Source organism: Mobula birostris, chromosome 16 (assembly GCF_030028105.1).
Source record: "Mobula birostris isolate sMobBir1 chromosome 16, sMobBir1.hap1, whole genome shotgun sequence".
NCBI lineage: Eukaryota > Metazoa > Chordata > Chondrichthyes > Myliobatiformes > Myliobatidae > Mobula > Mobula birostris.
This window is the reverse complement of record NC_092385.1, coordinates 56,439,587-56,451,853: the sequence shown is the minus strand read 5'-3', so window position 1 is coordinate 56,451,853 and position 12,267 is coordinate 56,439,587. Positions and strand designations below refer to the sequence as shown.

Genomic DNA, 12,267 nt, shown 5'->3' with positions numbered 1-12,267 from the left:
TTGGCAGGGAGTCGTAGAAGAGACGAGGAGGACGGTGGATGGGGTTTTTGGCGGGGAGTCGGAGGAGAGACGAGGAGGACGGAGGAGAGACGGGGAGTCAGAGGAGAGACAAGGAGTCGGAGGAGAGACGGGGAGTTGGAGGAGAGACGAGGAGGATGGTGGAGAGACGGGGAGTCGGAGGAGAGACGAGGAGGACAGAGGAGAGACGGGGAGTCGGAGGAGAGACGGGGAGGACGGTGGACGGGGTTTTTGGCGGGGAGTCGGAGGAGAGATGGGGAGTCGGAGGAGAGACGGGAAGGTCGGTGGAGAGACGGTGAGGACGGTGGAGAGACGGGGAGTCGGAGGAGAGACGGGGAGTCGGAGGGGAGACGGAGGAGAGACGAGGAGTCGGAGGAGAGACGGGGAGTCGGAGGAGAGACGAGGAGGACAGAGGAGAGACGGGGAGGACGGTGGACGGGGTTTTTGGCGGGGAGTCGGAGGAGAGATGGGGAGTCGGAGGAGAGACGGGAAGGTCGGTGGAGAGACGGTGAGGACGGTGGAGAGACGGGGAGTCGGAGGAGAGACGGGGAGTCGGAGGGGAGACGGAGGAGAGACGAGGAGTCGGAGGAGAGACGGGGAGTCGGAGGAGAGACGAGGAGGACAGAGGAGAGACGGGGAGGACGGTGGACGGGGTTTTTGGCGGGGAGTCGGAGGAGAGATGGGGAGTCGGAGGAGAGACGGGAAGGTCGGTGGAGAGACGGTGAGGACGGTGGAGAGACGGGGAGTCGGAGGGGAGACGGAGGAGAGACGAGGAGTCGGAGGAGAGACGGGGAGTCAGAGGAGAGACGAGGAGTATGGTGGACGTGCGGGGGTTTTTGGCGGGGAGTCGGAGGAGAGACGGGGAGGACGGTGGAGAGACGGGGAGTCGGAGGAGAGATGGGGAGGATGGTGGAGAGACGGGGAGTCTGAGGAGAGATGGGGAGGATGGTGGATGGGGTTTTTGGCGGGGAGTCGGAGGAGAGACGAGGAGTCGGAGGAGAGACGGAGAGTCGGAGGAGAGACGAGGAGTCGGAGGAGAGATGAGGAGGATGGTGGACGGGGTTTTTGCGGGGGGTCGGAGGAGAGACGGGGAGGACGGTGGAGAGACGGGGAGTCGGAGGAGAGACGGGAAGGACGGTGGAGAGATGGGGAGTTGGAGGAGAGACGAGGAGGACGGAGGAGAGACGGGGAGTCGGAGGAGAGATGGGGAGGACGGTGGATGGGGTTTTTGGTGGGGAGTTGGAGGAGAGATGGGGAGGTCGGTGGAGAGATGGGGAGTCGGAGGAGAGACGGGGAGGACGGTGGAGAGACGGGGAGTCGGAGGGGAGACAGGGAGTCGGAGGAGAGACGAGGAGGACGGTGGGCGGGGTTTTGACAGGGAGTCGGAGGAGAGACGGGGAGTCGGGGGAGAGACGGGGAGGACGGTGGAGAGACGGGGAGTCGGAGGAGAGACCGGGAGACGAAGGAGAGACGGGGAGTCGAAGGAAGACGAGGAGTCGGAGGAGAGACGGGGAGAATGGTGGAGAGACGGGGAGTCGGAGGAGAGACGGAGAGTCGGAGGAGAGACCGGGAGATGGAGGAGAGACCGGGAGATGGAGGAGAGACGGGGAGTCGGAGGAGAGACGGGGAGTTGGAGGAGAGACGAGGAGGACGGTGGACGGGGTTTTGACGGGGAGTCGGAGGAGAGACGGGGAGAACAGTGGAGAGACGGGGAGTCAGAGGAGAGACGGGGGGGTCGGGGGAGAGACGGGGACTCGGAGGAGAGACGGGGAGGACGGTGGAGAGACGGGGAGTCGGAGGAGAGATGTGGAGTTGGGGGGGGAGACGGGGAGGACGGCGGACGTGCGGAGAGGCTCCGGTCGATCACCCCGGGTTGTCCCGAGCCGTGAATCGACAGGATCCGGGTGGTTTTCAGGAATCGATTGAGCTCCAACAGTTGCGCACGAAGAACTTGGACTTTGATAAGTGTTGGCGCCTTTTTTTTTCCACTACTTCCCTTTCTGTATCGAATTTATATTAATGTCATAGAATTAGCAATATCTATAAAGTGTACTTGGTAAAATTTACTGGGTGTGCTGGCTGATGATTGAGGTTTGGGATTGATTCGAGTGGGCACCGACCCTGTGGGGAGCGTTGAGGCAGGTGCTGGGTGGGATTTCCCCTAGACATATACGAGACAATATAACTGAACATTACATGTAAAATTATGAGAAGGACAGATAGGGTAAATACAAACAGGCTTTTTCCAATGAGGTTTGTTGAGACTACAACTAGAGATGATAGGTTAAGGGTGACAGGTGAAATATCTAAGGGGACCTTCTTCACTCAGGGATGGTGGAAGTGTGGAGAGAGCTGCCCGAGAAAGTGGTGGATGCAGGTTTGATTGCAACATTTAAGAGAGGTTTGGCTAAGTACATGGATAGGAGGGGTATGGAAGGCTAGGGTCCGGGTACGGGTTAACGTGCTGAGGTAGAATAATTGTTCAGCATGGTAGATGGGCCAAAGGGCCTGTTTCTCTGCAGTACGACTCTAGGACTCCGACAGCAGTGTACGTTTCTGGGGAATCAATATCATTCAGGAGGGATAAAGAACAGGCAGATGTGTAGTTGGATAAATGGGGCTCCCGTGGAGCACATGAATCACTTTAAACCGGCAAGTAGCCTGTTTATGCTGGGTAACGTTCCGTTTAACTCTGCCTTCCGATGAGTGGCTGAACCTTGTGCACACTCAAGCGGTGAGACAAGTCTGCAATCTGTTCAGAGTCTGCTCCTCGAACGACACAATGGCCTGATTGTGTCTGAGCTCCGCTCGGACAATCGGAACAAAACTCACAGGCTTGTAACTGAAGGACATACATGTCCGCTGCATACTGATGGCGCAATCTCCCATCTGCTTTATGACCTTCCCATTCTCTGAAGATCTGCTCTTGTCAGATTCCCCTTTGCCTCCACATTGCACCACCCTTTCTAACTGTTTTAATGCTGAGAGTTCTCCTTTGTGTAGTGAGGGCTGTTACCCTCCCTTGGGAATTAGATGGGGATCGCTCTCTAGAACGGCAGCTGTCTCTCTCCCCCTGTAGAGGAAGCGATGTTAGCGAATGAGTCACTGTGAGGGAAGACAAGACAGTGGTAACTAGGCACCAGACTACATATCCACACGAATCCGCAGAAGGCAGTGGAGACTCGAATATAAATTGGTTTATTATTGTCGCATGTACCAAGGTAGAATGAGAAACTTTGTTTGACATGCTATACATAAAGATCATTTCATCACATTGAGGTTGTACAAAGGAAAACAGAACACAGAATCAACTGTTACAGTTACAGAGAAAGTACAGTGCAGGCAGGCAGCACAGTGCAGTGTTTTGACAAAGTGGATTGTGAAGGTCAAGAGCACAGCATGGAAACCTCCCCTCCACGGACTCTGTCTGTACTGCTTGCTGCTTCAGTGAACCAGCAGCACGGTCAAAGACTCCTCCCAGCCCAGGCATTCTCCCTTACCAGCCCTTCCAACAGAAACCTGAAAACACAGTCCTCCCAGGCTCAGGGACAGCTTCCACCCCTCAGCGACGAGACCACTGAGTGGTTCCCTATACGATAAGATGAATTCTTGACATCACAGTCGTTGTGATCTTGCACATTCCTGTTTACCTGCATTGCACTTTCTCTGTCGCTGCCACACTTTATGCTATTGTTTCTGCTGCTGTTGCTTTACCTTGTTCTACCTCAATGCCCGGTGTAATGATTTGATCTGTAGGAACAGTATGCAGGGTAAGCTTTTCACTGTTATTTGTGACGATTATAAACCAATTACAGTTCCCAAGGGGGACAAAAGGCACACCTGCCTGTGGTTCTTCACTCAGAGCCTGGATAGGGAAGAGGCTTCACTGGGGACTAACGAAGATGACGTGCATCACCCTCGATTAATAAGCCATAGGTACAGCCCTCCATGTACATGAACATCTGGCTCCCTGCCCCAGCTCTACATCATTAATGATCTGGTGCCCATCTCGGAAGGAGAGTTGTCTGAAAACAGAGACCTGATTTTAGTCTCAAGCAAAGCTACTGAAGACAATGAAACGTAAAACCGGGCGGTGTAAACCGAGGATCCAACCTTCCCCACTGATATCAGACGCTTGAATAGACCTCTTATAAGCTGAAGATGAACTCTTTACATCTCAGTTGTGACCCTGGCAATTTATTTATCTGCCTGCCCTGCACTTTCTCTGTAATTGTGTGTTCCATTCTACTCAGCATTCTGTTACAATGAGCCTCTGTATCCACCACACCGTTCTCTATGGCTTCTGCCAACTACAACGGGATCCAACCTCAAAGCTCATCTTTTCCTCACCCCCACTCTCCACTCTCTGTAGAGATCACTCTTCATGGGACTCCCTTGCCATTCATTTCTCCCCAGTGATCTTCCTCCTGTGACTTATCTCTGCAAGCATGAAAAGTGCTAAACCTACTCCTTCCTCACCACCTTCAGGGTCCCAAACTGTTCTTACAGATGTGGCGACACTTTACCTGAGAGTCTGTCAAGATCATCTATTGTACCTGGTGTTCCTGATGCTACCTCCTCTGCATCGGTGAGACCCAACATAGAAGGGGGTACCAGTTTGTCAAGCACCATCGCTTCATCTCCCACAAAAGACAGGATCTCTTGGTGTTCACTCATTTCATTACAGGATCTCCTGGTGGCCACACATTTCATTACAGGATCTCCTGGTGGCCACTCATTTCATTACAGGATCTCCTGGTGGCCACACATTTCATTACAGGATCTCCTCGTGTTCACTCATTTCATTACAGGATCTCCTGGTGGCCACTCATTTCATTACAGGATCTCCTGGTGGCCACTCATTTCATTACAGGATCTCCTGGTGGCCACTCATTTCATTTGATGCCTATCCATAGCCTCCTCTACCGCCATGATGAGGCCACATTCAGGTTGGAGGAGCAACACCTTATATTGTGTCTGGGTAGCTTCTAATCTGGTGGCATGGACATCGATTTCTCCAACTTCCCATATCTCTCCCTCCCTTCCCCCTTCTCTAATTTTCCATTTCCTACCTGGCTCCCCTCTCACACTTTCTCCTCACCTGCTCATCTCCTCCTTCTGGTGCCCCTCCTTCTTCCTTCCCTCCCGTGGTCCACTCTTCTCTCCTATAACATTCCCTCTTCTTCAGACCCTTACCTTGTCCAAAGTTCGGAAGTTCATAGTTCAAAGTAAATTTATTATCAACGTACATATATGTCACCATATACAGCTCTGAACTTAATTTTCTTGAAGGCATTCACAGTAAATGTAAGAGACACAATAGAAGCACCTATCACCTTCCAGCTTCTCACTTCATTCCCCCCCTCACCTGGTTTTACCTACGAGCTTGTACTCCTTCCCTTCCCCTCACCTTCATATTCTGCCATCTGCCCTATTCCTTTCCAGTCCTGATGAAGGGTCTCAGTTCAAAACTTCAACTAGTTATTCCCCTCCATAGATGCTGCCTGACCTGCTGAATTTCCCCAGTACTTTGAGTTTGTTGTTCTGGATTCCCAGTGTCTGCAGAATCTCCTGAGTTTCCGTTATTGTTTTCCTTTCCAACTACCTCGATGTTCTGAAGTGCGGAATGATCTGTGGGGATGGCTTGCAAACAGAAGTTTTATGCTGTACCTCAGTACGTCTGATAATAATGAACTGAATACCAGTCTGGCAAGTTTCCAGGGTACATGGGTAGGAGAGGAAGGCAGATGTTACACACACACACACCTGGATGTGAGACAGCCCTTCCCAGGCACTGACAAAGATGAAGTACAGCCAACACTGGGGCAAACATCCACCCCCCAGCTGACTAAAAACTCTACTTCTTGGATTTTAGACCAAGACATGACTTTATTCTAACATAAAAGGTCCTGAGTGAGCTGGACAGGGTAGGCATTGGTATGATTCCACTGGGGGAAATGTCTCAAACAAGAGGACATGGTTACAAGGCAAGGGGCTGGTCATTTAAAAGAGAAATTTCTTCTCACAAAAGCTGGTGAATCTGTGCAATCGTCTGGCCCTGAGGGTGGTGGAGGCTGAATCATTAAATATATTTAAGGAGGAGATACAAAGTCTTAAAAGAGCAAGGAATTAAGGCTTATGAGAAACTGACACAGACATTTATTGTGTGGGCATACTACATAGCATGTGAACACCATGAAAATAAGCCTTTTTGCAACCAGGATAAGCATAAATTATCATAACTGTAAACTGAAATAAAATATAACTTACATAGAACAGTACAGCACAGTAGAGGACCTTCAGCAAATGATGTTGTGCCAACCTTTTAACCGAGAGTAAGATCAAACTAATCTTTGCCTTTCACACAGCCCTCAATTTTTCTATCATCTATGCGTCTATCCAAGAGTTTCCAAAACACCCCTAATGTATTTGTCTTTACTGGCAGGCATTTAGCATACTCACCACTCTTACCTCCAATAACCCCGCTATACTTTCCTCTAATCATCTTAAAATTTTCTCCCTTGTTACTAGTCACTTCCCCTCTGGGATAAAGTCTCTGGGTATCCACTCGATCGCTGCCCTTATCGTCTTGTACACCTCTATCAAGTCATCTCTCATCCTTCTTCGCTCCAAAGAGAAAAGCCCTAGCTCACACAACCTTTCCTCATGCTCTCTACTCCAGGCAGCATCCTGGTAAATCTCCTCTGCACCTTCTCTAAAGCTTCCACATCCTTCCTATAACGAAGCAACCAGAACTGAACACGATACTCCAAATGAGGTCTAACCAGGGTTTCATGGAGCTGTAACGTTACCTCGCGGCCCTTCAACTCAATCCCCTGAGTTTGTATCTGTGTGAAGTAAACAACAAAATGAACATAACAACGCTCATGCAATATTGAGAGAGCAAAAAGAGATTTAGTTGAAGGTAGTGCTAACTGAGGCTTGTTTAGATCAGCCATGGTCACACAGGCTTGAGGAGCTGAATGGCTGCTTGCTTCTGGATTTCTTGCAGCTTTATCTGCCAGGCATGCACTGCAGTGGAAGAGAGCCCATGTGAAGGCAAAGTGTGAATGAGAACATCAGACTCTACTTACTGATGGAGCAAATCAAATCCAGGAATCTCTCCTTGGGGAAGAGTGGATTTTCCAGGCCTCGAAAGTACAGCTTCAGGACGCCGGCTACCGAGTTGATGTCATGTTCATTGTGGTTGTCCACAAGAGGATCTTCCCCTGGTTTGAAAGGGAAAAGCTTTGTGAGTCCAGGAACATAATGAAGACTGTCATTCATTGACACTTGTAACATAGGTAAGTGAGATCTGATCCAAGACGTGACGAGGAAGTTCACGTCTCTATTAATCTGAACTAACATGTCAATACAAATCCACTGTCCTTCTCTCCTGGTCTGGAAGCCTTTGACCTGGCAGAGGAGGGCAACCCCTGGTGTAGCCCATTTCTGCAGGGTGCAGTCAGGATGTGACACAGGAGAGGGTCTGGGACATTAAAAGAGCCAGGAGCAAATCTGATTATCTTGGATAGTCAATACACAAAAGACTGCAGATGATGGAATCTGGAGCAACAAACAACCTGCTGGAAGAACTTTCCCTTAATTTTTCTCCCCCCCTCCAGCCGCTCCACAACCTCTCGCTGCTGGTCACATTGTTCCACACAGTTCACCTACAGTATCTCAGCAGGTCGAGCTGCATCTACAGAGGGGAATAACCAGTCCATGTTTTGGTCTGAGTCCCTTCATCATGACTATTTATTCCTCTCCATGGACCTGCTCAGTTCCTTCAACACCTGGTGTGTTACTCTGTATTTCCGGCACCTGCAGTTCCTGCTCCCTCATCCCTACTCCCATCTGTTTTAGGTTCCATCTGCCATTCACCTCTCCCCCAGTGGTTCCTATTGTTAATTTTAGTTACCAGAGTCCAGCTCAGACAGCCCTTTGTGTTCCTGCTTATCTCCCCACAGCAGCTCTCCAACCCTCACTCTCCCCTCTCCCCACCTTCTTCCACCTGCCTCTCAGTTTTTTCCCTCTCCTTTGCCTCCATCCATCACTCACCTGCCATTGTCCCTCCATTACCCACCTGCCATTGTCTCTCAGCTCCACCCGTGCTCCCCTCCTCTTCCTGTCTCCATCTGCCTGTTATTTTACAGCCCTCCTCACTCAAACAATCATCGTGGACTCCTGTATCACCACACACCTTCTCCCCTTCTCCACTCTCGGTCTGGGTTTCAACCCAAAATGCAGACAGCTACTTCCCCACCACAGATGCTGCTCAAATTGCTAAGTTCCTCCAATAATAGAACATAGACAATAACGGCACAGTACATGCCCCTTGGCCCACGATGTTGTGCTGACCTTTTAACCTACTCTAAGGTCAATCTAACCCTTCCCTCCTACATAACCCTCCCCTCCATTTTTCTATCATCCATGTGCCTATCTAAGAGTTTTTTAAATGCCCCTATATATCTGCCTCTACCACCACTCCTGGCAGAACAACCTACTCTGGGTAAAAAAACTTACCTCTGTCATTCAGCGCCCCCCCCCCCCACCTATTCTTTCTTCTAACCATTTTAAAACTCTGCCCGCTTGTAGTTCTGCCTTGGGAGAAAGTCTCTGGCTATCCACTCTATCGACGTCTCTTATCATTTTATACACCTCGATCAAGTCACCTCTCATCCTCCTTAGCTCCAAAGAGAAAAGCCCCAGCATGCTCAGCCTATCCTCATTAGACATGTTCTCTAACCCAGGAAACAGCCTGGGGTAAATCTCCTCTGCACCCTCTCTAAAGCTTCCACATCATTCATATAATGACGCAACCGGAACAATACAATATTCCAAGTGTGGTGTAACCAGGGTGTTATAGAGTTGCATCAATACCTTAAACACAAAATAATCTGCAGATGCTGTCGTGAGTGCTGCATCAATACCTTGTGGCTTGAACCCTGCTAATGAAGGCCAACACACCATACATATTCTTATCAACCCTATGAACTTGCACGACAACTCTGAGGGATCAATAGGCAAGGACTCTACAATCCCTAGGTTCCTCCACACTGTTAAGGATTTTCTCACTAACCCCGTATTCTGCCTTCAACTTCAACTTTCCAAAGTGAATCACAATTTTCTGGGTTGAACTTCGTCCGCCATTTCTCAGCCAGTTCTGCATGCAGAATAGCTGTTCTCTCCAGCTGCCAGTAAGAGCAACCCCCACAATATGTCTAGGGTCCACAACTCAGTGAAAGTGGGAAAGTTGGATCAGAAAATGTAATCTGGATAAAGCAGTTCCAGATTTTGAGGAAAGGGATCCTCTAAGTACTGTAAGCCACGTGAGGTTTGTATATGTAACACACATCTAAGTTGCTGGTGAACGCAGCAGGCCAGGCAGCATCTCTAGGAAGAGGTACAGTTGATGTTTCGGGCCAAGACCCTTTGTCAGGACTAGAAAAAGGGTTCTGGAGGGTGATGTTTCATAGAACACTACAACACAGGAACTAGTCCATGCTGAACTGTTAATCTGCCTATTCACATTGACCTGCACTTGGACCATAACCCTCTGTACCGTTCCCAACTATGTACTTATCCAAACTTCTCTTAAATATTGGAATCAAACCCACATCCATCACTTCCACTGGTGACTCGTTCCACACTCTCACCACCCTCTGAGTGGAGAAGTTTCCCTTCATGTTCCCCTTAAACATTTCACCTTTCACCCTTAACCCATGACCTGTAGTCCTATTCTCACCCAACCTCAGAGGAAAAAGCCTGCTTGCATTTATCCTATTTATGCGCCTCATAATTTTGGATACCTCTTTCAAATCTCCTCTCGTTCTCCTGCACTTGGGATTGAAGTCCGAACCTTTTCAACCTTACCCTGTAATTCAGGTCCTCGTGTTCTGGCAACATCCTTGTAACTTTTCTCTGCACTCTTTCAGCAGCACACCATGGACCCTGATACACTTCCCACCTCTATCTTGACGATGTCTGGAGAGGATGAATCTTGGAATTGTATACTGATGATAAATATACTGTGAGCTTTGAACTTGGATTGGGTGCACAGATTAGAATCAAAGTGATAGAGGCAGAGAGAGCGAAGTAAACACTGACTTTATCGTAACTTAGCAGAGAAATCCACAAATATGCAGCACACTAAAGCACCTTGGAAATAAATCACAGATCTAAACTTATCCCTGAATTACTTGATTATAATTGTATAGAGCGGTATGTAGGTTTCCAGACCCTTTGGCTCAACCGGTGTATGCCGACCACTGCCCACCCAGCTAGCCCCAAGTTCCCTCTAAGCCCTATCCCTCCATGTACCTATCAAAGTGCTCCTTAAATTATAGTATTATACCTGCATCAACCATTTGTTCTGGGAGATCAATCCCTCTACCCACCAGACCGTGCATGAAAACATTGCCCTCAGGCCCCTCTCACCCTAAGCCTTGGCCCTCAGTTTTGGACTCCCCTACCCTGGGGAAAGACCTTCCACTCTATCCAGCCTCTTATAATTTTAAACCCTCCTGTAAGGTCATCCCTTGTTCTTCTGCATTACAAGGATTAAAGACCTAGCCTCCCAAACCTGCGAATCCTAAAAGACCTCCTTAGAGTTTGAGTTTAAAACTGAGCTTACTGGTGTTCAGGTCAAACTAAAGGAACTCTTACAAAAACAAACCATAGAGGGGAAGAACGACACAAATGGGGAAAACCATCAATTATCTCATAGCAACACACACACAAACACTGGAGGAACTCAGCAGGTCAGGTAGTACCTATGGAGAGGAATAAACAATCAACGTTTCGGACCAAGACCCTTCATCAGGACTTGAAAAGAAGGGGGAAGAAACCAGATTAAGAAGGTTGGGGGGGGGGTGAAGGAGTACATGCTGGTAGATGATAGGTGAGAGGGAAGGTGGGTAGGTGAGAAAGGGTCTCAGAATCAGGCTATTTTGCCCTATCTTATAGCAGCTCAGAGCAATCCATTTCCCAACTGATTTTCCATGTAATCTGTCCCACCAATTTACTCTAGATTCTACCTTTTAATTACACACTCAGGAAAATCCAAAGCAGCCATTCAATCCAGTAACCTGCATGATATCGGGATGTGGGAGGAAGTTGGAACACCAGTCGGTCTCAGGGAAAATGTACTATCTCCACACATAGGCAGCACCCAGAATCAGGATTGGACCCGGGTCTCTGGAACTGAGAGACCTGGAGCGGGCCCTATCTGTTGTGACACTGTGGAAGAGGGTGCAAAATGGCCAACACAACGAGCGCACAAAAACAGAGGTGAAAGTTCAGAGGAAAAAAGAAACAGAAGCTCAGAGCGAAAGAATGCAATGGAAAAACTTTGAGAGGTGAAGGCCTGAATTCCAGGTGTAGCTGACAGCCAAGAGCACTAGGCTATCTTGAATTTCCATGCGTTTTTGGTCCCTCAGTAATCCACGGACAAGCTGGTAGTGTATGTGACTGGTACAGTAGAGTATGTTAAGCAGTTCTGTAGTGTAGCAGTTATCAGAGCTGTGAGATCAGGGTTCAATTCCCACCTCTGTCTGTGGAGAGTTTGCAGGTTCTCCCCGTGAGCACACGGGTTCCCTCCCACATTCCAAAGATGCGTGGGCTGCCCCCAGCACATCCCCGACACAGGCGACACACTTCACCATATTTTCTGATGTTTCGATGTACCTGTGACAAATGAAGCTAACCTTTATATAAAAAGTCTCTACCTTTATAAACTGCTGTTGGAAACCAGCCAGGCTGAGCCCCAGTGGAATTGTACCATGCCCAAGGCAAGCTGAAACTAGACCTGTGTTGTCACTACAACCACAATAACCCAAAGCTCCAGGTGAACCAATATGTGGTTTTGGTATCTGAAGCTATAATTGAGCCTGGCCCACGGTAACACAAGACCACACTCGAGTTGTTACTGAGTTCAATGTGGATTGTCTTTGATGCATACCTGAGCCATTATGTAGCTCAGTGCAATGCCGCCACAGGTGACGTTGCTGACTCTCACTCCTCGTGGTCGGGTTAAACCACAGATTACTCATGTTGCAAATGATTATGTAATTGATGCCACCACTGTGGTCACATGATCATTCAGGAACAGTTGAAGTTGCTGTCTTTGTACCTACAGACCAGGCAAAAGCTCCCCTCAAGAAAGGGGGAAAACAGGACAATAAATGCAGATCTGCACCCCCAGTCTGCTCTGGGTATGAACAGAATAAACGAGCCACATTGTTTCAT

The 12,267-nt window shown here is 49.0% G+C and overlaps 1 protein-coding gene across 5 annotated transcripts in view; it reads right to left on the bottom strand.

The window, feature by feature from the left end:
* The window catches only part of srgap3 (SLIT-ROBO Rho GTPase activating protein 3), a 301,106-nt gene that overhangs the window by 44,666 nt on the left and 244,173 nt on the right, over positions 1 to 12,267 (bottom strand). For 3 of the 5 annotated variants that reach the window (XM_072280674.1, XM_072280676.1, XM_072280675.1), the window contains one exon: positions 7,113 to 7,247. In XM_072280674.1, coding sequence (XP_072136775.1) covers positions 7,113 to 7,247 — 135 coding nt within the window. Of the gene's footprint in view, positions 1 to 7,112; positions 7,248 to 12,267 lie in introns of those variants that run through there. The other 2 variants (XM_072280677.1, XM_072280678.1) reach the window with 1 other exon arrangement.